The sequence below is a fragment of the Lithobates pipiens genome, unplaced genomic scaffold (assembly GCF_037356315.1).
Source record: "Lithobates pipiens isolate NorthernLeopardFrog02 unplaced genomic scaffold, aLitPip1_a1.2 Scaffold_27, whole genome shotgun sequence".
Taxonomy (NCBI): domain Eukaryota; kingdom Metazoa; phylum Chordata; class Amphibia; order Anura; family Ranidae; genus Lithobates; species Lithobates pipiens.
Genome location: NW_027507788.1, coordinates 213,501,327 through 213,527,191, shown reverse-complemented (window position 1 = coordinate 213,527,191; position 25,865 = coordinate 213,501,327). Strand labels below are relative to the sequence as shown.

At 45.7% G+C, this 25,865-nt stretch overlaps 1 protein-coding gene across 2 annotated transcripts in view; it reads left to right on the top strand.

Annotated features, from left to right (window-relative positions):
* Positions 1-25,865, top strand: part of MEGF6 (multiple EGF like domains 6) — a 531,150-nt gene that overhangs the window by 497,682 nt on the left and 7,603 nt on the right. For both annotated transcript variants that reach the window (XM_077458226.1, XM_077458227.1), the window contains 12 exons: positions 381-509; positions 2,901-3,029; positions 4,626-4,754; positions 7,233-7,361; positions 9,314-9,442; positions 13,312-13,440; positions 14,283-14,411; positions 16,355-16,486; positions 18,064-18,192; positions 19,138-19,266; positions 24,085-24,213; positions 25,264-25,392. In XM_077458226.1, the coding sequence (XP_077314352.1) occupies positions 381-509; positions 2,901-3,029; positions 4,626-4,754; positions 7,233-7,361; positions 9,314-9,442; positions 13,312-13,440; positions 14,283-14,411; positions 16,355-16,486; positions 18,064-18,192; positions 19,138-19,266; positions 24,085-24,213; positions 25,264-25,392 (1,551 nt within the window). The remainder of the gene's footprint in view (positions 1-380; positions 510-2,900; positions 3,030-4,625; positions 4,755-7,232; positions 7,362-9,313; positions 9,443-13,311; positions 13,441-14,282; positions 14,412-16,354; positions 16,487-18,063; positions 18,193-19,137; positions 19,267-24,084; positions 24,214-25,263; positions 25,393-25,865) is intronic.

The following is a 25,865-nucleotide window of genomic DNA, read 5'->3' as shown; positions in this document are numbered from 1 at the left end:
ACCTTATTATATATTCTCTTCTGGATATGACCTCATAGGCTTAAAAATATTGGAAATTGTATCATGAAGAAGCCTATACCTTGGATGAAACGCGTTGATCCTAAGCTTGTGAGACCAGTCCAGATGCAGATAATTGTATTATATATGTACAACATCTAATATCTTTTAGGAAAATGACACATTTTGTATATGTTTTATGATTTTGTATAAGAAATAAAATATTTTGATTTTATTCATGGAATATAGCACCTTACTTTTGGGCACACAAAAAAATCCCCATCTCCCAGTGCTCTTCCCTTATCTTTTCACCCCCTGGGGAGACCTGAGAATTACCTTTTTCCTCCTAACATGATTTTTCTTTTTCTTTTTGCTACTGACAGAGTGCCCTGCTGATTGGTACGGGTCCGACTGTCGGCACCAATGTCAGTGTGACAACGGGGCGCAGTGTGACCATGTCAGTGGAGTCTGCACCTGTGCGCCCGGCTGGAGAGGGGCCTATTGTGAGCTCTGTAAGTATTTTATTTTATACCTTTTTATACCTGTGACCTCAAATTGAAGGCAGAGATGATATGACCCAATAGCCTATTTACTACAGACACGATGTTGATTTGTTGGTTAACTGTGAATATGAATAATGGTGACAAGAATAGAAAAAAGTGCAGCGCTTAAATATATTATGTGGAACAATGATGTTGTGCAGTGGCGTTGCTAGGGGGTGGCTTTTGGGGCTATAGCCCCGAATCTGGGACACATAGCCCCGAATCTGGGACACATAGCCCCAAGTCTCTGCAGGTGTCCCCAAGGAGTGGGGAGGCTCTCTGGGGATCCTGATGTAAGTGGGGGACTCTCTGGGGACCCTAATGTAAGTGGGGGGCTCTCTGGGGACCCTGATTTAAGGGGGAGGCTCTCTGGGGACCCTAATGCAAGTGGGGGGCTCTCTGGGTACCCTGATGCAAGGGGGAGGCTCTCTGGGGACTCTGATGTAAGGAGGAGGCTCTCTGGGGATATAAACACACACATACGTATATTACTGTATATTCATGTGTATGCCCGCCTGTCACGTACCTGGTAGGAGAGCCCAGAATGCAGGGAGCGGCTCCTCGTAAGCCTCTGGCTCGAGAGCCCCTGGAAGTGGAAACAGGGATTCAAGAGTTCGGAGGGCACAAGTGCCAAGCCGGAATATGGTAGGTCGGACCTGCAGCAGCAAGAGATCCACGGAGGCCCTGGAGGGTAGATACCCGGTAGCAGCTGGGGATGCGGTCACACTGTAGGCACAGGTGGATGACTGGAACAGCTGACGGAGGTCTGTGTGAACAGCAGGCACTGGTGGGCAGGCTGGAACAGCAGGTGAGAGTCAGCGGTTTCTGCAGGCACTAGCAATCAGGCTGGAACAACAGGTGGCAGAAGACAAGGTCGGGAACAAGCCGGGTCGGTATCAGGCGGGCAGCAGAAGTACACGGGAGGAGACGGAGACGTAGTCAGGCAGGCAGGAGGTCGGTGGCAGGCAGCAATCAAACGAAGTCGGGAACAGGCCGGGTAACGATAATCAGGAACAACAGAAACAGATAGCAGAATCACCGGACACGCTGTAGACAGGACAGCAAGAAGGAACAGAAGCTGGTTCCTTAAGTAGCCCTTTGGGCGCCAAGAACGGTCGCACGGCGAGTCTGCGTGCCCCCGCGGGTAACCGTGCGCCCGTTCGTGACCCCGCGCACCCGCGTGCGCCCGTTTGCACCGTCGCGCAACCGCGTGCGCTCGTTCGTGCCGTCGCGCACCCGCGTGCGCCTGTTCGTATCTACGTGCACTCGCGTGCGTTCGTTCGCGCTAACGCGCGCCCAAGGATACCGACAGGTTCTCCGCAAGGGAATCCTGCGGGCAGGTTTCCTATGTACGATCGGGACAACAGGTCGACCATGACACCGCCCAAGCGTATGACTTTCTTTACTATGCTGCTATGGGCTCTAGCCCCAGACCATTTGTAAACCTAGCAATCCCCTTGATGTTGCGTATCACCAGTATTGGAAAATGAGTGATACTGGAATGACCCTGTGAATATATAAACAACAAATGTCTATAAAATGGCAAAAATAGTCCACCATGTAAATGTTGATCGGCATCAATTAGTAATGGAGCAACATATCTAAAAAGTCTTCAGAAAAGGTTGTTGAGGAGAACTAATAAATGGAGGAAAATCTTGTGAGGACACCGCCACCAGTTGTAAGAAGGCTTACCAGAGACGATGGACTTAAAGAGGTGTATACCATTTAAGTCAGCCAAGCGTGTAGTGATAAACACTGTATATGGTATATGAAGCCATCAGCGATCCAGATATCACGACCGCAATGAAGATTTATAAGCGGCACTGGTCAGCAGATTGTTCTCAAAAATGGACAGGTAGGTTCGGATGGAGAGAGGAACAACCAGAGGAATTTCTCATGCCCACACGTTGAAACCCAGAAATGAAACAAAGTTCCACATAGTGTGATACCGTATGAGAAATATTTATTAAAAGCAAGAGTAAAATTGAACACTCACATTTTATGAAGTAATCAAAGGCATTCAAGGAACAAAGAAAGGTACAGTAGTGATGGCAGCAATCAACCCCACGCGTTTCGTCTGCGTAGATGTCATCTGGGGTATAATGGTGACCATTGTGTAGTCAGCATATGCTATTGGTACTTGTTAAAAAAAAAAATAGAATTCATTAGTAAAGTTATTCCATAGATATCATGCATATTAAGATAGCCAGAGCATCTTGGTGTGTGTAGACATGCCGGTCGGGGGTTCAGGAGGCCAGAAGAGCACAGAATACAAAATAATTGTGGAAATGGGAATGAATGGTAATGAAACAAAACTGTAACACATACTACGATCCTAATTTTATTGTTGCACGTCTGCAGCCTGTCCAGAGGGATTCTACGGCACGGACTGTACCAACAGCTGCAAGTGTGCCAATGGCGGCAGCTGTGACCATGTTACTGGGACCTGTACTTGTCTAGATGGCTGGATTGGCTCTACTTGCAACCAAAGTAAGTCCTTTCTGTGTCTTGTATAATGCTGGCAGGAGCATATGAGAAGGAAGATAAAATTAACGCAATCTATTAATAATAGTTTTCATCATTTGGCTTATATTATCCATTAATAAGCAAAATATCCATCTATCCTGATTTTCTTATAAACCCTTTAGTCAGTGGCGGAACTACCTGGGTCACAAAGGTCACATTTGCGCCTGGTGCCTGGCATTTCCCCCGCTTTGGAGGGACCCCCCCCAAGAGAGCATGAAAGGGGCACGCTCCAGAACATGTGAAAGGGCACCTATGGGAGTAAAGGGCTCCAGGATCAGTGGAAAGGACCCTGGGCTTGGAGGGAAGGGACTTGGGAATGGCCCCGGGACCAGAGGAAAGGGCCACTGAGCCATTGGGAAGAGCCTCGGAACCGATGGAAAGGGTCCAGAGACTGGAGCAGGGGAGTAGATTTAACTGCTTCCCTACTTATTCGGAAATCCAAAAATTGTAAATCTCTGAAATTCAGAAATTTGAAAATCCGAATTTTAGGATTTTTGAAATTCGAAAATTCGGAAATTCAAAAATCTGAAAATTTGAAAATCTGAAAAAAAGAAAGTCATTAAAATTCAAAATAATGACTAATAATAACTAACTATTAAGTTGTAGGTACTGGAATTTCCTTTCAAATTTGGCTGTTTGTGAACGTAACGAATACAAATTTATCTGAAGTTACGAATTATCCGAAATAACGACTGCAGCATCTAAACAAATGTAATGGAACAAACTAATAAATAATAACAATAAAAAGGTTTTGTTATCATTATTGTTTATTATTATTAGATTGTTACGTTCCATTCGTTTACATGCGGCATTCGTTATTTCAGTTAATTCGTAACTTCGGATAAATTCGTACTCACTAACAGCCAAATTTGAAAGGAAAGTCCAATACCTATAATTTAATATTTATTATTAGTTATTAATTTCAGATTTTCATTCTTTTTAATTTTCAGATTTTCATTCTTATTTTTTGTATTTTTAAATTTCCAAATTTTTAAATTCTCAAATGTATGAAATTTCGAATTTTCTAATTTCGAATTTCCGAAATTTTCCAATTTCCGAATTTTCCAATTTCCGATTTTTTGAATTTCTTCATTTCCATTTTTTCTGAAATTCCAAATGTCAAATTAACGAAAATTCTGAAATTTGGAAATTCGAAAATTCGAAATCTCGGACATTTAGAAATTTCGAATTTTCGCATTTCCGAAATTTCGAATTCCCAATTGCTGAAAATTCAGAAATTTCAGAAATTGAAAAATTCAGAAATTCAGGGATTAACGAATTTGTTAAAATTTGTTAAAAAAACGAATTCAGAACTAAACTAATTGCACATGTCTAATCGTCGCAACATTGTCCTTAAAGATGACCATGTCCTATTCTAAAACTACCTCTGTTGACGATTATGGTAAGTTGAAATCAGGAACAGATATATTTTACTGTTTTTTATATTGAAAATATATATTTTTTTAAAGTATCAAAATCATGCTTTTCTGAAGTGGGGGTGGGTTCAGGGTGGGGCCTTCATGGTTACATACATATTACACAATTGAGTTTGTCTTGTAGAGTGCCCAGAGGACCGATATGGAGGTGAATGCAAAGAGAAGTGTCATTGTTTTAATGGTGCGCGGTGTGACCATGTCAGCGGGGAGTGCATCTGTACCGCGGGGTGGACCGGAGCACATTGCCAGCAAGGTAAGATCAAACAGGACCAAAAAGGATATAGACTCCTTCTGTGATTGGCCTGTCCCATAGTGGGACTGTCTGTGTTCCTAAAGCAACCAATCACGTTCTGCATTTGCTGTGGGTAGGCTTTTTTAACCACTTTAAGACCGGGCCTATTTTTCAAACTTGTTGTTTACAAGTTTTAATATTGTGAAAGATGCTGTTAAGCCGAGTAAATTGATACCCAACATGTTACGTTACAAAATTGCGCTCCGCTCGTGGAATGACGACAACGTTTTATCCTTAAAAATCTCAATATGCAACATTTAAAAAATTCTACAGGTTGCACGTTTTAAATTACAGAGGTGGTCTGGGGCTAGAATTATTGCTCTCGCTCTAATGATCGCTGCGATACCTCACATATGTGGATTGAACACTGTTTTCATATGCAGGCGCTACTCACGTATGCATTCGCTTTTGCACGCGATCTTCTGGACCAAAAGGAGAACCTCATTTTACAATATATCGTATTTATCTGAAAAATTTTTGGATTTTTAAACATTTGACCATAATAAATAAATAAAATGCGTAAAAAAAAATCGCTAAACAATTCCTTTGGCGCATTGGTCTCCAAACTGTGGTCCTTTTGCTTGCCTTTATCCATCCCTTGGGTCAATATTCCATCCACTGACACCTCTGGATCAATTGTGGGCATAAAATTGGGTATTTGGTTTGTACGATTATTTTTCATTTTATTTATTTGTTTTTAAAGTTGAACTGGATGGACTTGTGTCTTTTTTCAATCTGACTAACTATGTAACAATGGGGCATAATTCCTCCCACTAACGCCATCAAAAGGGCACAGTTCCTCCCACTGACACCAACGATGGAGCACAATATTTTCCATTGATGCCGACGATGGGCCACTATACCTCCTACTGGCACCAATTAAATGATGAAATTCCTCCCACTAACACCAACAATGTGGCAGAATACCTTCCATTAACACTAACAATAATGGGACACTATTCCTTAAACTGACACCAACAATGGGGCACTATTCCTCTCACTGTTACCAAAGATGGGGCAGAATATTCCTCCAACTGACACCAACAATAGGTCACTATTACTCCCACTGACACCAACAATGGGACACTATTCCTTCCACTGACACCAACAATGGGCCACTATACCTCCTACTGACACCAATTAAATGACACAATTCCTCCCACTGACACCAACAATGTGGCAGAATACCTTCCATTGACACTAACAATAATGGAACACTATTCCTTAAACTGACACCAACAATGGGGCACTATTCCTCTTTCCTCTGACTGTTACCAAAGATGGGGCAGAATACCTTCTATTGAAATCAATGATGGGGCACTATTCCTCCAACTGACACCAACACTGGGACACTATTCCTTCCACAGATACCAAACAATGGGGCAGAATTCCTTCTATTGAAATCAATGATGGGGCACATTTCCTCCAACTGACACCAACAATGGGTCACTATTACTCCCACTGACACCAACAATGGGACACTATTACTCCCACTGACACCAACAATGGCGCACTATTCCTTCCACTGACACCAACAATGGGCCACTATACCTCCTAATGACACCAATTAAATGACACAATTCCTCCCACTGACACCAACAATGTGGCAGAATACCTTCCATTGACACTAACAATAATGGGACACTATTCCTTAAACTGACACCAACAATGGGGCACTATTCCTTTCACTGTTACCAAAGATGAGGCAGAATACCTTCTATTGAAATCAATGATGGGGCACAATTCCTCCAACTGACACCAACACTGGGACACTATTACTCCCACTGACACCAACAATGGGGCACTATTCCTTCCACTGACACCAACAATGGGGCACTATTGGGGATACCAAAGATAGGACATTCTTCACTCCCACTGGCCCTAGTCCAGCCCCCCTAAAGTCTGAAGGACAGTCAACTGGTCTCTTGTTTAGAAAGTTTGGAGACCCCTGTTTTAGAGTAAACCTGCACAAAGTGCAACATGGAGGGTAACCTCCTTCTGAAAATATCTTCCTGGCTTTCTTGGCTCCAGCTGCTTCTCTTCTCAATCACTGACTCGGAAAAAGCATGAGATCAGGAATGTGGGGAGTAAAGCTGGAACTCCTGATCTGCATATTTTTTTGGAGGGTTGGGGTCTCAAAAGATCTGAAGCCACTGGATCGGCTTGACATAGGGTTGCCACCTCATCCCTTTAAAACCGAAAACATAATAATTAGACAGGTTCCGAGACTAATTTAATGCAGGTAAGGAATTTAATTACCACCTTAATCAACCTCAGAACCTGTGTAATTAATATGTGTTTGGGTTTAAAGGGATGAGGAGTTCAACCCAAGCTTGACAGCCAAAGAGCCAAGGAAAGGACACCAGTGGCAGCCTACATATGCTTCTTAGCTCCTGTTTACTGTAACTGCCTTCTAATTTACTGATTCTAATTTCCCAGCCTGCCCAGATGGTTCCTTTGGAGAGAACTGCCTTCAGCAGTGCATCTGCAGGAATGGCGGAGCCTGCGACCACGTCACAGGACACTGCGCTTGTCCCAACGGCTGGACGGGACTGGCTTGTGAACAAGGTGAGACTTTTAACATCTTTCCATGGAAGGGAGCGTCCAACCGCTATGAGCCAGACTGCACACATACTGACGTAATTAGGTTTAATAAAAAGACCTCTCAAGTTCAACCAAAGTACAATACAATAACACGCCTTGTACCCTCAGAGTTCCTAACTCCCCGGTAATCCAAAGGAAGGCAAAAAAGCTTTACAGCCTAATCCAAGTGGCTCCACTAAGGTAAAACAATTCCTTCCTGATCCTCAAAGGCAAATAGAGCCTACCTGGCATCAACAATTGATTGTTGCCATTCTCAACCATGGTTACGTGGAACTCTAGGGTGCCTTCAGAGGTTGGTAGGGTTTAACTGAGCTGTGGCTGGTTGACTCCCCATTTGATGGTAGACCATAGATCTTGGGTCAACACCAATGATGTTGGTGACACAGGTAAAAATCCCTAGTTTCCAGTGTTTTCTTGTTTGATTCACTGGAAGTATATACACTATGTTGTCAAAAGTATTGGGGCACCTGCCTTTACACGCACATGAACTTTAATGACATCCCAGTCTTAGTCCCTTCAATATTGAGTTGGCCCACCCATTGCAGCTATAACAGCTTTGACTCTTCTGGGAAGGCAGTCCACAAGGTTTAGGAGTGTGTCTAGTGTGTCTTCCAGAAGGGCATTTGTGAGGTCAGACGAGAAGGGCAAGAAGGCCTTGGCTTGCAGTCTCTGCTCAAATTCATCCCAAAGGTGTTCTGTTGGGTTGAGGTCAGGACTCTGTGTAGGCCAGTCAAGTTCCTCCACCCCAAACTCGTTCATCCATGTCTTTATGGACCTTGCTTTGTGCACTGGTGCGCAGTCATGATGGAACAGCAAGGGGCCATCCTCAATCTGTTCCCACAAAGTTCTGATCATGAAATTGTCCAAAATGTCTTGGTATGCTGACGCCTTAAGAGTTACGTTCACTGGAAATAAAGGGCCAAGCCCAACCCCGGAAAAACAACCCCCACACCATAACCCCCCCCCAAATGATTTGGACTGGTGCACAAAGCAAGGTCTATAAAGACGTGAGTGATTTTGGGGTGGAGGAACTTGACTGGCCTGCACAAAAGTCCTGACCTCAACCCGATAGAACACCTTTGGGATGAATTAGAGCAGAGGCTGTGAGCCAGGCCTTCTCATCCAATATCAGTGCCTGACCTCACAAATGCCCTGCTGGAAGAATGGTCAAACATTCCCATAGACACCCTCCTAAACCTTGTGGATGGTCTTCCCAGAAGAGTTGAAGCTGTTATAGCTGCAAAGGGTGGGCCAACTCAATATTGAACCCTCCGGACTAAGGCTCAATTCACACTAGCGCGTTTTTTGATGCATTTTGCACTTTGCAGAAATGCAAGGAAATTTTTTAACATGGGTTCCTATGGAACATGTTCACATCAATGCATTTTTGTGCCTCTGCGTTTTTGGAAAGGGTCGGGGACTTTTTTTCATGCAAAATGCAGCGTTTTGTATAGAAGTCAATGGAATGGAAGTCAATGGACCTGCATCAAAAACGCAAGTACCGCGTTTTTACCGCGTTTTTGCCACGATTTGCGTTTTTTGGGGGGTTTTTTCACTGTATATATCTGGTAGAAAAAAGAAATCAAAACGCGGCAAAATCACGGTAAAAACGCGTGTCCAAAAACGCGGCAAACACCGCAAAAAGCACTGAAAAAACGCTCAAAAGCAACATGCATAGATGTGAATTGAGCCTAAGACTGGGATGCCATTAAAGTTCATGTGCTTGTGAAGGCAGGCGTCCCAATACTTATGGTAATATAGTGTATCTTTGTGTATTGTACATTGATGCTTGAGTCAACCCTTACACTTGCATTGATAGAGAGGAACAGTAAGATGCGGTCACCATGCAGCACAGCGTGTACTTATTGTACAGAGGTGTAGGAGACTGCACTGATGCGACAACCTTCTCCTTCCAGAGTGCACTCCGGGGACATACGGGGACAGCTGCCTGCAGAACTGCACATGTCAGAATGGAGGACTCTGCAACCGAGAGACGGGGACCTGCGTGTGCCTGGCTGGCTGGGTGGGAGAATCGTGTCAGCGCGGTAAGTGAGGACCCGGGCAGGGCTCTCATTCTGTATTTAGGTATCCTTGTTGAAGTGTATGTTAACCACAATGGACTTTTGTTATGTGTTATGTTATATCTGTTCAATAAGTTCAAAAAATATCTGTTGACACCTCACTCCAATGTAATGGAGTGGAGGGAAGAGGGAGGTGTATTGTAGTCCTTCCCTAGGGTAACAACACTATCCATAGATACAGTAAGCAAGCCTTGCCCCTCTAGGACAGAGAATGTGTTTCTGGCAGAATTCTCAGGTGAAAATAAAGAGGGGAAAAAAAGCCTGAAATTCAAAAAAAAAAATGCTGCCACCACATCTAAGGACTGGTAACCAGCACCATATCACATGTTTGTTATTAGGTTACATTCAGTTTAACATGTCTGTACAAGGGTTACTTATTAACCTGGCTTAGAATATTGTGATATTGTGTAAATAACCTTATATGATAAAAGTGTTCTGTTCTGTTCAGGGGAGGAAAAAGATCTGCAGCTAACACCAATACAGGAAAAACATTGTCACTGCCTTTGGTGCCAGTAGGCAACTGCCTATTGTGCCCCATGGTGAATCATGACAAGGCACAATGTGGAACTTCGGAGCATTGTATGGAACTGTTGGACTATTAGTATCAGGGAGCAGAGAACAGGAGGGACTCACAATGCGCAATGTGAAACTTCAGAACCATGTGTGCGACTGTTAAGCCATCAGTATCAGGGAGCTAAAGAATGGGAAGAACTGACAAGGTACATTGTAGAATTGTAGGACCTTGTTTGGTACTGTTGGGCAATTTTAACCAAGGTGAAGAGGATTGGAACCAAGGTGAAGGGGATGATATGCAAGGTTGAATGTGGAACTTCAGGGCCTTGTATGGGACTGTTGGGTCATTAGTACCAGGGAGCAGAGTATGAGAAGGACTGGCAAGGTGCAATGTAGAACTTCAGAGTCTTGTATGGGACTGTTAGGCCATTAGTCCTAGGGAGTGGAGGATGGCAAGCACTGACAAGGTGCAATGTAGAACTTCGGAGTCTTGTATGGGACTGTTGGGCCATTAGTACTAGGGAGCAGAGGATGGTAGGAACTGACAAGGTACAATGTAGAACTTCAGAGCCTTGTATGGGACTGTTGGACCATTGTACCAGGGAGCAGAGGATAGTAAGGACTGAGAAGGTACAATGTGAAACTTCAGACCCTTGTATGGGACTTTTAAGCCATCAGTACCAGGGAACAAATGAATGGGAAGGACTGACGAAGTACACTGTAGAATGTTATGGACTTGTTTGGTACCATTAGGCAAATTTGAACCAAGGAGAAGAGGGTTGTAGGGACTGATAAGGTACAATGTGGAACTTCAGGGCCTTGTTTGGGACAGTTGGGCCATTATTACCAGGAAGGAGAGAATAAGCAGGACTGACGAGGCATAATGGGAAAGGTCAGAGCCTTATATGGGACTACTGGGCCATCAGTATCACGGAGCAGAGAATGAGAGGGACTGACAAGGTACATTGTAGAACTTCAGGGCCTTGTTTGGTATTGTTGAGAAATTAGTGCTAAGGAACAGAGGATGGGAAGGACTCAGAGCCTTGTATGTGACCTGTTGGGTCATCAGTACCAGGGAGAAGAGAATGTGAAATATGGACTTACAAGGTACAATATGGAACATCAAAGCTTTGTATGGGACTGTTGGGCCATCACTACCAGGAAGCAGAGAAAAGGAAGGATTGACCAGGTACAATGTGGAACTTCAGAGCCATGTATGGGACTATTGGGTCCTCAGTACAAGGGAGCAGCATCATAAGGAGTGACAGGGCACAGAGTGGAATCTCAGAACCTTGTATGGGACTGTGGGGGCATTAGTACTTGAAGCAGAGGATTGGAAGGACTAACAAGATACAATGTTGAACTTCAGAGCCTTGTGTGGGACTGATGGACCATCAGTACCAGGGGATAGGAAGGACTAAGAAGATACAATGTGGAACTTCAGAGTCTTCTATGTGACTTGTTGAGCCATTAGTAACAGGGAGCAGAGAATGTGAAAGATGGGACTAACAAGGTACAATGTAGAACTTCAGAGCCTTGTGTGGGACTGATGGATCGTCGGTACCAGGGAGCAGAAGATAGGAAGGACTAACGAGGTACAATGGAGATCTTCAGAGCCTTGTGTGGGACTGATGGACCATCAATACCAGGGAGCAGGGGATAGGAAGGACTAACAAGGTACAATGTAGATCTTCAGAGCCTTGTGTGGGACTGATGGATCATCAATACCAGGGAGCAGGGGATAGGAAGGACTAACAAGGTACAATGTAGATCTTCAGAACCTTGTGTGGGACTGATGGATCGTCAGTACCAGGGAGCAGAAGATAGGAAGGACTAACGAGGTACAATGGAGATCTTCAGAGCCTTGTGTGGGACTGATGGACCATCAATACTAGGGAGCAGGGGATAGGAAGGACTAAGAAGGTACAATGTGGAACTTCAGAGTCTTCTATGTGACCTGTTGAGCCATTAGTACCAGGGAGCAGAGAATGTGAAAGATGGGGCTAACAAGGTACAATGTAGAACTTCAGAGCCTTGTGTGGGACTGATGGATCATCAGTACCAGGGAGCAGAAGATAGGAAGGACTAACGAGGTACAATGGAGATCTTCAGAGCCTTGTGTGGGACTGATGGACCATCAATACCAGGGAGCAGGGGATAGGAAGGACTAACAAGGTACAATGTAGATCTTCAGAGCCTTGTGTGGGACTGATGGACCATCAATACCAGGGAGCAGGGGATAGGAAGGACTAACAAGGTACAATGTAGATCTTCAGAACCTTGTGTGGGACTGATGGATCGTCAGTACCAGGGAGCAGAAGATAGGAAGGACTAACGAGGTACAATGGAGATCTTCAGAGCCTTGTGTGGGACTGATGGACCATCAATACTAGGGAGCAGGGGATAGGAAGGACTAAGAAGGTACAATGTGGAACTTCAGAGTCTTCTATGTGACCTGTTGAGCCATTAGTACCAGGGAGCAGAGAATGTGAAAGATGGGACTAACAAGGTACAATGTAGAACTTCAGAGCCTTGTGTGGGACTGATGGATCGTCAGTACCAGGGAGCAGAAGATAGGAAGGACTAACGAGGTACAATGGAGATCTTCAGAGCCTTGTGTGGGACTGATGGACCATCAATACCAGGGAGCAGGGGATAGGAAGGATTAAGAAGGTAGTACAATGTGGAACTTCAGAGACTTCTATGTGACCTGTTGAGCCATCAATACCAGGGAGCAGAGAATGTGAAAGATGGGACTAACAAGGTACAATGTAGAACTTCAGAGTCTTGTAAGGGACTGTTGGGTCATCAGTATCAAGGAACAGAGGATGGGAGGGACTACAAGGTACAATGTGGAATTTCAGAGGCTTGTAAAAAGCTGTATTGCCATCAGTACCAAGGAGCAGAGGATGGAAAAGATAAACTAATAAGGTACAATGTGGAACTTCAGAGTCTTAAAAGGGACCATTGGGCCATCAGTATCATGGAGCAGAGGATTGGAAGGACTGATGAAATACAATGAGGGCATTCAGAGCTTTGTACGGGACTGTTGAGCCATCAGTAGCAGGGAGCAGAGGATGGGAAGTATGCCCGCTGGTAATCTTACCACATATTATCTAGTGAATTGACCCCTTAATTGGTAAAAGCAATGTAACCCACAATACCCAATCAGGAATAATCACCATAAGGGACTGCACTAAACTGAATTCTGATTGGTTACTATGAGTCCCGGCAAACCATGTTGCACCTTTACACTTTGCATTGCCTTTAAAGCAGAAACCTGTGATGGGGAATTGTATTTGGTGTCTTCTATTTTGCAGCCTGTCCAGAGGGAACCTTCGGAGTCCAGTGCCAGGAGAAATGCCACTGCCACCACGGCCTGACCTGTCACCACGTTAGCGGCATTTGTGACTGCGACAGCGGCTGGAGGGGAAAGCACTGCGATAAACGTAAGTTGTGCTCCTGCGTTGTCACCTTGTCACATGGGCTTCTGATGGAGACTCCAAACTGTTTCAACACATGGTGTAGGCCCAGTGTCTTGTTGTTACCATCAGGAAACCTGCCCTGAGGGCCCATTTACACCATCGCAGTGCATTAATGCATACGTATTATGTGTGTGTTAACGTGCGTTGCAGTAAGGCGGGCCCAAAATGAATGGGCTGCCAAAGCACCTTGACGCATCAAAAATGGTGCATGCAAAAAAAAAATGGTGCATGCAAAAATAAATACATAAATAAATAAATGATGTAAGCATAAAAGAAAAAAAGTCGCATGCAAAAATAAAAATAAAATACATTCATTAAAAAATGGTGCATGCAAAAACAAGATAGATAAATAAAAAAAACGGTGCATGCTAAAAAATAAAATGACGCATGCAATAAATAAATATACAGTGCATGAAAAAAAAGAAGAAATAAATAAATGAAAAATGCGTCTGCTTGCCGCATTTGGAGTTCCATTAACAATGAAGGCAACATTTTTCACTTCCTTTTGCTTGTTTTGTAAATCTCAAGCTTTTGCACATGTGTAAGAATGTGTGGTTGAAAAAATCCGCAAAACTTGAACCTTAAAAAAGCGTAAGAGCTACTGTGCTGTGTTTGTCACGCTGGCTCCTGTGTGTTGTCATCTGGCTCCTGAGTGTGCATAACATGATCTAATGACTGAGCCTAGGAGGAATGATGTGGTGCTGCATTCAAACATCAGAGCTGTGGGGGGCCCCTCACCTGTCATTCTTAGTAGATCTCCATATGATGTTATCCGATCTAACTTCAACTCTTTTTTTCTTGCTCAGCCTGCCTCCCCGGCTCCTACGGCGATCACTGCTCGCAGCTCTGCAACTGCCCTCCAGGAACAGCGTGCAATCACATGACTGGTCAATGCGGATGTCCTCCGGGGTTCACCGGCAATGGCTGTGATCAAAGTAAGAATTTTATTCTGACCACATTGGTGTCAGCACGCTCCTGTGTCCACCCTGCTCCAGTGTGCACCCAACCACAAGACAGTGCCACAATCTGCAGGAACATTCATAAGCTTCTCTCTACATTTTTTTTTACAAATCATTTTATTCTTTTTTTTTGTTTTATTTTTGACCTTTTCTCATAACATATATAACAGGGTATGCTGCCTTTCCTCACTTTAAAATCCTTCAGATGTTGCAGTAACGGCTGCTCCAGTCAGTGTGCACCGCACTCCAGTGTCCACCCATTTCCAGTGTCCATCCCACTCCAGTGTGCACCTCTCTCCAGTATGCATCTCACTCCAGTGTGCACCTTGCTCCAGTGTCCACCCCACTCCAGTGTGTACCTTGCTCCAGTGTCCACCCCACTCCAGTGTGCACCCTGCTCCAGTGTCCACCCCTCTCCAGTGTGCACTTTGCTCCAGTGTCCACCCACGCTCCAGTGTCCACCCACGCTCCAGTGTTCACCCTGCTCTAGTGTGCTCCGAGCTCCAGTGTCCACCCCTCTCCAGTGTGCAACTTGCTCCAGTATGCACCGCATCCCAGTGTGCACCATGCTCCAGTATGCACCACACTCCAGTGTGCACCGAGACAGTGCCAATGTCCGGCAAGCTCCAGTGTGCACAGAGCTCCAGTGTGCACCCAACCACAACACAGTGCCACAATCTGCAGGAACATACATGTTTTCCATAAGCTTCTCTCTAAAAAAATTTACAAATCATTTTATCTTTTTTTTTTTTTTTTTTTTTTACCTTTTCTCATAACATATATCACATTGTATGTTGCCTTTCCTCACTTTAAAATCCTTCAGATGTTGCTCCAGTCAGTGTGCACTGCATTCCAGTGTCCACCCTGTTCCAGTGTCCATCCCACTCCAGTGTGCACCTCTCTCCAGTATGCACCACACTTAAGTGTGCATCTTGCTCCAGTGTCCACCCCACCCCCGTGTGCACCCCACTCCAGTGTGCACCCCGCTCCAGTGTCCTTCCCACTCCAGTGTGCACCTCTCTACGGTATGCACCCCGCTTAAGTGTGCACCTTGCTCCAGTGTCCATCCCGCTCCAGTGTGCACCTCGCTCCAGTGTGCACCTCGCTCCAGTGTGCACCTCGCTCCAGTTTGCACCTTGCTCCAGTGTGCACCTTGCTCCAGTGTCCACCCCGCTCCAGTGTGCACTTTGCTCCAGTGTCCACCTACGCTCCAGTGTCCACCTACGCTCCAGTGTGCACCTACGCTCCAGTGTGCACCTACGCTCCTGTGTCCACCCCGCTCCAGTGTGCAAATAACCACAAGACAGCGCCACAATATGCAAGGACATTCATGTTTTCCATAAGCTCCTCTACATTTTTTCAAAATCATTTTATTCTTTATTTTTATTTATTTTTTACCTTTTCTCATAACATATATCACAGGGTATGCTGCCTTTCCTCACTTTAAAATCCTTCAGATGTTGCAGTAACGGCCAAGTGTGTACATACTCAGGGATGTTCATAAAGGGCTAAACTAGAAAAGGAAGTGTGATAACATGATTTGAACATTACAGAAAATGTCCTCCCCCTTCATGTCTCTGGTATATCACAGCTTATCTCTAACTGTCACTCAGCAGGTGCACGCTTGACAGTTGCTGAAGGTTCAGGAAACAAAACATCCTGGAATGTCAGATTTAGTGACAAGGTGTCTTGTGATGCACTTCATGTCATATATGATAAACGGTAGGGTAATCTAGGCATAGGAACAATATAAAGTGTATTTCCAGGCAAAATCCGTTTCTGGTTTTGAATAGAATGGGGAAAGGGCCGGAGCCTCTTAGTTTTATGCTCTTTGGGGCTCCAATAGAAATATTTATTTACCTAAAAGTTTAATCTGCCTTCCCTTGTTGTTCTCACTCTCATAATCGTTTTCTCTTCAGCTTGTATTCCAGGTACCTATGGCTTAAACTGTGCTAAAATCTGCCAATGCCCCGGCCAGCATCAAGACTGCCACCCGGTGACTGGGGAGTGTATCTGCGCCTCCGGCTACTATGGTCACACCTGTCAGTTGAGTAAGTGGAGCATCCATAATATTTCTTGTTGGTGGGGTAAAGACAAAGCTACACAAGTGATTTCATCTTTATAGAGAGATGGTGCCTCCTGCTGGAAGTCACCTTAATAGTTTTAAAGCGGCTCTTCTTAACCAGAGTTCTGTGGAATCCTAGAGTTCCTCCTGAGGGTGCTAAAGGTTGCTTGAACAGTAAGCAGTGAAATTATATCCTACCTACACTGACCACAAATGGGTCACTCCTACACTGACCACAAATGGGTCACTCCTACACTGACCACAAATGATTTACTTCTACACTGACCATCAATGGGTCATTTCTACACCAGGAGATGGTGCCTCCTGCGGGAAGTCACCTTAATAGTTTAAAGCGGCTCTTCTCAACCAGAGTTCTGTGGAATCCTAGAGTTCCTCCTGAGGGTGCTAGAGATTCCTTGAACAGTAAGCAGTGAAATTATATCCTACCTAAACTGAGTCACTCCTACATTGACCACCAATGAGTCACTTCTACACTGACCTCCAATGGGTCACTCCTACATTGACCACCAATGAGTCACTCTATACATTGACCACCAATGAGTCACTCCTACATTGACCACCAATGAGTCACTCCTACATTGACCACCAATGAGTCACTCCTACATTGACCACCAATGGGTCACTCCTACATTGACCACCAATGGGTCACTCCTACACTGACCACCAATGAGTCACTCCCACGCTGACCTCCAATGGGTCACTTCTACGCTGACCACCAATGAGTCACTTCTACACGGACCTCCAATGGGTCATTTGTACACTGATCACCAATGGGTCACTCCTACATTGACCACCAATGATTCACTTCTACACTGACCTCCAATGGGTCACTTCTACGCTGACCACCGATGAGTCACTTCTACGCTGACCACCGATGAGTCACTTCTACACTGTCCTCCAATGGGTCACTCCTACACTGACCACCAATGGGTCACTCCTACACTGACCACCAATGAGTCATTCTTACATTGACCACCAATGAATCACTCCTACATTGACCACCATTGAGTCACTCCTACATTGACCACCAATGAGTCACTCCTACATTGACCACCAATGAGTCACTTCTACACTGACATCCAATGGGTCACTTCTACGCTGACCACCGTTGAGTCACTTCTACACTGTCCTCCAATGGGTCACTTGAACACTGACCACCAATGAGTCACTTGTACACTGACCATCAATGGGTCACTCCTACACTGACCTCCAATGGGTCACTCCTACACTGACCACCAATGGGTCACTTCTACGCTGATCACCAATAGGTCACTTCTACGCTGACCACCAATAGGTCATTTCTACACTAACCACTAATGTTTCTACATCTCATTTGACTTCTACACTGACCACCAGTGAGTTTATTATCTCTATGTATATTGGGGGTCAGTGGCCCGGAGCATTGAAGGCAAAGAATCAGTAGGACAGCAAGTAGCATTTTCAGAAGGATAGGTCAGAAATGACAGGATATATATTTCAGTCATGACAGGTTTCCTGTACCTTCAATGTACTTTATTCATTTTATTGTCTTCCCTTCTCTAGAGTGTGCCAGTGGATTTTATGGGCGGAACTGTGAGCACCGCTGCAAATGCAAGAACGGCGGTCACTGCAATGCCACCACCGGAGCGTGCCACTGCCCATCGGGCTACCTTGGGGCAGATTGTGGAACAGGTCAGTAGGAAGATCGGTATGGTTCAGTTCCAAGGCTGAGGTTGTGCACTGCAAATAAGATCCAGGAAAATATCAAAGCCCAGCACCAGTAGAGACAGTCCTTGCATGCTTTGGATTGGGTTAGAACCCCAGTCAGATCTGTATAGCTATGTGTGACTCTATTCGAGCATTATCGGCTAATTTCCTGACCATGGTGACAACAGGGTAAGAGATCAGGGGGTGTCACTAGGTCAGGAAGACATAGACAACAAAAAAGAATGTGTCAAGCCTTCCTCACAAAGTAGAAGAAGCCTTTTTGACTGGAGCTGGGCTTTAGTTAACTGTGTGCATTCCGGAGGAAACATTTAGCAGGGAATATCCAAATAAGGACTAAACCCTGAGGGCCTATTTACATTAAGGGGTCTACATTTAAAAAAAAAAATGTCTCAGCATTCACAAAGCCATCATGAAAACCTGTAACGTGTCTGTTTATTTACCATGATTGTCAGCGCCACCTAGTGGCCATAATGTGGTATTTCCCCATTGAGGTATTTAAGGAAAATACTACATTATGGCCACTAGATGGGGCTGATGATCACAGGAAATAAAACAGGCACATCACAGGGAATATTTACAGCTGTGTGAAATCGGAGACATTCACAGCAATTTTTTATTAATTTTTTATAAATAGACCCCCAAGTGTTGCGTTAATGCAATGTGTCATAGAGCATTAAGGCAAACCATTAAGTTTGGAATGGCCTGGCAATGTACTGTACCTGGCAATGCAAAAGCTGACATGACCCCTTAAGATATGTCATTTTTATATTGCAGTAAAACGCGCGTTAAAACGCGTTTTGCTGCGTCACATACGTGTGGGGTCTTTTACAGGGAGCATCCTAAGTACGGGCTACAAGCCACGCCTCTGTTGCTATGCCGAAGTATAATTTATTCTTTGTTCCTTTTCAGCCTGTCCCGCCGGGCGTTACGGAAAAGGCTGCTCTCACGTGTGTCGCTGCGGTCCCAACGGCTCCTGTGATCATGTGACTGGCGAATGCGCCTGCGCAGCTGGAAGAACTGGTCTACACTGTGAACACGGTATGCCTTCTTATTCCTTACTGTGGCTCCTTGTGACCCAATACGCTAAATATATGGATGTCCTTTAGGGCTTATTCACAGCCCGGCGTGGTGTAGGAACATGTGCGAAATCACGGGCTTTCCAACACTGCGCTGCCCTGTTGCAGATGCACGTGGGCGCCATTAAGTCTTATTAGGACCCCCACACATCTAGCAAATGTGTGCATTCATGCCTGCAAAAATGCATTGTACCGTCGTTTTGGTGTGGCGTGATTTTAACCGTTTTCCGCCCAGCCTATTGAAATAGGCAGGAGCTCCCTGGTTCCGTGAGGTCATGCGCCTCCCATGCGCACTGGTAGCTGCCCCGTGGCTCGATCTATCACGCACCGGACACAGTGGATACCAGATCTGTATACTGGGCCGGCCCCCTGGTCATGCGCCTCCCATGCGCACTGGTAGCTGCCCCGTGGCTCGATCTGTCACCCACCGCACACAGTGGATACCAGATCTGTGTACTGGGCCGGCCCCAGTGTCATGTGATTGGTCACAGCGATTACATAACCGTTGTACACAGTAAATGTCTTTCATTCATAGTCATTCATTGTGTACTATTAGTGTTGATCCCTGTGATTGGTCACAGTGATCACATTGTACAGACAGCAAATTACAGTGCCCTGTACCATGTGGTAGCTTTGACTAATCACAGCTATCCCAATAGTACATAATGGCTAAGAACCGATGCCATTCATAAAATGGATTGCTTATACCAGTGATAATCACTGTTATAAGCACTCATAATCACACGTTGGGCATATACTGTTTTAAAGCCCAACTCCGGGGAGAGTAAAAATCCTCCGTGGCACCAAGGTTGCCCCCTCACTGCAAGGATTATATGTTCGTTTCAGTCCAGGGAATGGGAAAAGCAGGTTCACTTAACCAATTCTCTGCTTCCTCCGCCCCAGCAGATGGCGCTCCCCTATCCTATTCACGCTCTCTATTTGTCCTGTTTGCTATTGGCTGATAAATTATATCAATGATAAGGATATGTAGAACAAGGCACCACATCCCAGTAGATGAAAACTACATGGAAATATTGGAGAGGGAGACCTTTAAGGTTCAAAAATGTAGGTTGCGCTGATTTATATTTATTCATTTATATCCCCTAAGGGGGACTTTTAAGGTGCCTGAATCAAGATGCTAGACCAGGGGTCCCCAAACTGTGGCCCACCAGTTGTTCAGGAACTACAATTACCATCATGCCTAGTCATGTCTGTGAATGTCAGAGTTTTACCAAGCCTCATGGGACGTGTAGTTCCGTAACAGCTGGAGGGCCGTAGTTTGGAGATCCCTGTGCTAGACTATTTCATATTATAAAATGTAGCAAAACTTTATTCCATACATTAAAAAATATATACTAATCTTCTTTTAAAGTATTATATTTTTAACAGCAAAAAATTAGCAAATATATACGAAATATACTGTAAAACAATATTTTCTCGACATGTTTCGCCAGGATATGGCTTCTTCAGGATAATTGTTTTTTGTACAGCATATTCACCCGAAGAAACCTTCTGGTCAGTGTGCAAGCACACAGGGCCGTCTTTAAGGCAGGGCAAAAGGGGCAGTTGCCCTGGGCCCTGTCATTGTTGTGGGGCCCAAAGCAGCTGCCTCATACTTGCCAACTATCCCAGTTTAAATTCCCTTGTCCCTTGAAGTTTTAGTCCCATGCCTGATATCTCAGTGTGAAATGCTGCTACTAATGCTGCCCAGCTCTGCCCTATTGTTGTGTACAGATGACTCACCTGCAGACCCTGTGTGTACATGTAAATAACCGGCATTCATATGAAAATAGCAGCAAAATTCATATGTAAATAGCTGAGGCCAGCGGCATTGGTATGTAAATAAAGGTTGCATTCACATGTATATCATGCCCTGCAATGGAGAGAAGATGTGCTGTAACCTATAGCAACCAGTGAGCAGTATTACTGTACAGTAATCTTTAGCAACCAATCAAAAAGCAGAAATTATGTGCTGTAACCTCTAGCAACTAGTCAGTGAGCCATAATGTGTGATGTAACCTCTAGCAACCAGTCAGTAAGCAGTGATGATATGCTGTAACCTCTGGCAACCAATCGCAAGCGCTGCCTGATCCGATACCGTAAACTGATTTTGAGTCTAGCTGCTATTTATTGTATGTCTCAGAGCAGGTGGAGAGCGAAATTGCATGGGGGTGGGGGGGGGGAGGGGGCAAAAAAAAATTTGCCCAGGGTCCAATCAATATTAAAGATGGCCCTGAGCGTAATATGACTAGTGTTTATCAAAAGATCTATTGGACTTTAGGTTTGGGGAGTGGGATGTCTGGGGAGATTGGTGTAGTGCTGTAGCTATCTTCAAACTTCTGTCCCCCTTTCTTCCAACTTTTGAAACCCTTTTGTCATTGTAATCTTTTGGCTCCCTCCGGTGGTTGAAGAAAATAATTACAGTCTGGAAATTGAAATCTTCCCAGCAGATATTGCCTTGCAGTTCTACAGATCTCTATTGTGCCATTATGGTTCTCCTATCATATGACACACTGATATCCTACTGCTGGTAGCCCCTTGGCCTTGGTGTGCTTGCACACTGACCTGAAGATTTCTTCGGGTGAATACGCTGTACAAAAAAAAAAGTCTCCTGAAGAAGACATATCCTGGCGAAACATGTAGAGAAAGTATTGCTGTACAGTATATTTTGTATTTATTTTCTCTTTTTTTTTTTTTTTTTTTGCTGTTAAAGATATAATATTTTTTAAAGAAGATTGTTATCTTTTTGAATGTATGAAATAAGGTTTTGTTACATTTTATAATATGCAATAGTCTAGCATCTTGATTCAGGCACCTTTTTAACGTTCCCCTCTCCAATATTTCCATTTAATGCTATGTAATCATTTTGTCAGCATTGTCATGGAAATCACATGACTTTGTTTATAAACAAAGCCATATATTAAGAGATGTTCCCCTGTGCTCAGGCTTCTGTGTGTGTAGGCTGAGATGTACCATTAGGGAAAGCAGAGCTCTGGGATGGACTGGTTCCAAAGGTCAGGGTGCACTCTGGGGTGGCAGAGGTCTCCATGGTTAGAGGTCAGGGCCGCACTCACGGACTGGAGAGGTCCTCATAGTCAGAGGTCAAGGGTGGACTCTGGTACTGGAGGTGTCCCCAGGGCCAGAGTTTGGGCATGGACTCTGGGAATTTAGGTGTCCCCAGGGTCAGGGGTGCACTCATGGACTGAAGAGGTCCCTATGGTCAGTGGTCGGGGTGCACTCTGAGACTGGAGGTGTGCCCAGGATCCAAGGTCAGGGGTGCACTCTGAGACTGGAGGTGTGCCCAGGGTCCAAGGTCAGAAGTGCACTCTGGGACTGGAGGTGTGCCCAGGGTCCAAGGTCAGAAGTGCACTCTGGGACTGGAGGTGTGCCCAGGGTCAGAGGTCAGGGGTGCACTCTGGGACTGGAGGTGTCCCCAGGGTCCGAGGTCAGGGGTGCACTCTGGGACTGGAGGTATCCCAAGGGTCCAAGGTCAGGGGTGCACTCTGGGACTGGAGGTGTCCCCAGGGTCCGAGGTCAGGGGTGCACTCTGGGACTGGAGGTGTGCCCAGGGTCCGAGGTCAGGGGTGCACTCTGGGACTGGAGGTGTCCCCAGGGTCCGAGGTCAGGGGTGCACTCTGGGACTGGAGGTGTCCCCAGGGTCCGAGGTCAGGGGTGCACTCTGGGACTGGAGGTGTCCCCAGGGTCCGAGGTCAGGGGTGCACTCTGAGACTGGAGGTGTCCCCAGGGTCCGAGGTCAGGGGTGCACTCTGGGACTGGAGGTGTGCCCAGGGTCCGAGGTCAGGGGTGCACTCTGGGACTGGAGGTGTGCCCAGGGTCCGAGGTCAGGGGTGCACTCTGGCACTGGAGGTGTGCCCAGGGTCCAAGGTCAGGGGTGCACTCTGGGACTGGAGGTGTGCCCAGGGTCTGAGGCCAGGGGTGTATTTTGTGACTGGAGGTGTCCCCAGGGTCTGAGGTCAGGGGTGCACTCTGGGACTGGAGGTGTGCCCAGGGTCTGAGGCCAGGGGTGTATTTTGTGACTGGAGGTGTGCCCAGGGTCTAAGGTCAGAGGTGCAACTCTGGAACTGGAGGTGCCCCCACTTCCAATGTCACGGGTGCACTCTGGGGCTGCAGAGGTCTCCATGGTCAGAGGTGCACCCAGGGACTGGAGGCGCACCCAGGGTCAGAGGTCAGGGGTGCACTCATGGACTGGAGAGGTCCTCATAGTTAGAGGTCAGGGGTGCACTCTGGTACTGGAGGTGTCCCCAGGGTCAAAGTTTGGGGGATTCACTCTGGGAATGGAGGTGTTCTCAGATTCAGGGGTGCGCTCATGGACTGGAGAGGTCCCTGTGGTCAGGGTGCACTGTGGAACTGGAGGTGTGCCCAGGGTCCAAGGTCAGGTGTGTACTCTCGGACTGGAGGTGTCCCCAGGGTCCAAGGTCAGGGGTGCACTCTGGTACTGGAGGTGTCCCCAGGGTTAGGGTGCACTCTGGGGCTAGAGAGAGATCCTCATTATCAGAGATCAGGGGTGCACTCTGGGACTGGAGGTGTTCCCAGGGCCAGAGGTGCACTTTGGGGCTAGAGAGATCCTCCTGGTCAGAGGTCAGGAGGGCACTCATGAACTAGAGAGGTCCTATAGTCAGAGGTTGGGGTGCACTCTGGGACTAGTATGTTCCCAGCAACAGTAGGCTGCCTGTGCAGGATGGGACAATGAAACAATGTATATAATACAGGATCAATTAACTTGATCTTCTGCTGTAATCAATACATTTCTGTGTTCTAGAGTGTGCCAAAGATCACTTTGGTGAAGACTGCCGACAGCTTTGCTCTTGCAAGAATGGAGCTCTGTGTGACCCGGTGAATGGATTGTGCCGCTGTGGCTTGGGGTGGATGGGCCCTACCTGCGAGGAAGGTAACCTGCCTCTAATGTGTACTTATGTTAAAGTCACTCTATACAAAGCTAATAATTCAGGCTCTAGAGAGATAAACCCCCAACACCCTTTTATCCCTCAGATCCTCTATTGGTGAGATCTTTGCCCTTCCTGGGTCTGTACCCCTGCTGTGCCCATTATGGGGAGTTCCCATCATCCCTGAGCTGAGTTCCTAGGTCTGTACACCCGCTGTGCCCATTATGAGAGGTTCCCACAATCCCTCGGCTGAGTCCCCAGGTCTATACACCTGATGTGCCCATTATGAGGGGTTCTCACCATCCCTGTGCTGAGTTCCCGGGTCTGTACACCCGCTGTGCCCATTATGAGAGGTTCCCACCATCGCTGGGCTGAGTTCCTGGGTCTATGCACCTGCTGTGCCCATTATGAGGAGTTCCCACCATCCCTGTACTGAGTTTCTTGGTCTATACACCTGCTGTGCCCATTATGAGAGGTTCCCACAATCCCTCGGCTGAGTCCCCAGGTCTATACACCTGATGTGCCCATTATGAGGGGTTCCCCCCATCCCTGAGCTGAGTTCCCGGGTCTGTACACCTGCTGTGCCCATTATGAGGGGTTCCCACCATCCCTGTGCTGAGTTCCCCGGTCTGTACATCTGCTGTGCCCATTATGAGGGGTTCTCACCATCCCTGTGCTGAGTTCCCGGGTCTGTATACCTGCTGTGCCCATTATGAGGGGTTCTCACCATCCCTGTGCTGAGTTCCCAGGTCTGTACACCCGCTGTGCCCATTATGAGGGGTTCCCACCATCAGTCCAGGAGTGGATCCGGTACAAGTGTGCAAGACTGAAAGGGGTGGTGGAAGGTCAGATTTAAAGGGATAAAACCCGGGAAATGTACATGTATTGCAGAGATGTTCTACCCATGTGTCTTTGGTTGCCCCGAAAGACACTTTAATGATTCCGTAGCTGTGAAGTGTGGGCATTGCACAGATGATCCCGGGTACACATGGTGGGCAGTGATTGGAGTGCTGCGCTCCGTAGATGTAATTCATTTTTATCTGCATTTGTTTCAGCTTGCCCCCCGGGGAAATATGGCCCCTCCTGTCAGATGGAGTGTTCCTGCCTCCACAATGGCACATGTGATCGAGTGTCGGGCACCTGTCACTGTACGAAGGGCTACTACGGAAATCAGTGCCAACACGGTGAGCCACCCTGAAAGGCCAAACAATGCTAGGAAACAATGCTTCACTACATTACATGCATCGCTTATAGACCCAATAGAAGGAAACGTCTGACACATGGAGGGTGCACAGTGGTGGACATACCTTTCGGTCTTTCTTTGTGGAGCTGCGTCCTTTAACAGCAAAGATTACATCCTGGATGTTGTTTCTTAATTTTTTATTTTAATTTGTAGAAGTTTTTATTTGTAATGAATTTATTTGTAATGCATTTAGTTTTTTTTATTAATTTTTATTTTATTTTTTTAATTAATGTTTAATTTCATTTTTTAATTACTGTTTAATTATTATTTTTTTAAATAAAATTTCTCATTTTCATTTTTAATTTCAATTTACCAATCTCCACATCGAAAGCCTAAACAAAAATTTTATTTTATATATATATATATATATATATACACACCGTATATATATATATATATATATATATACACATA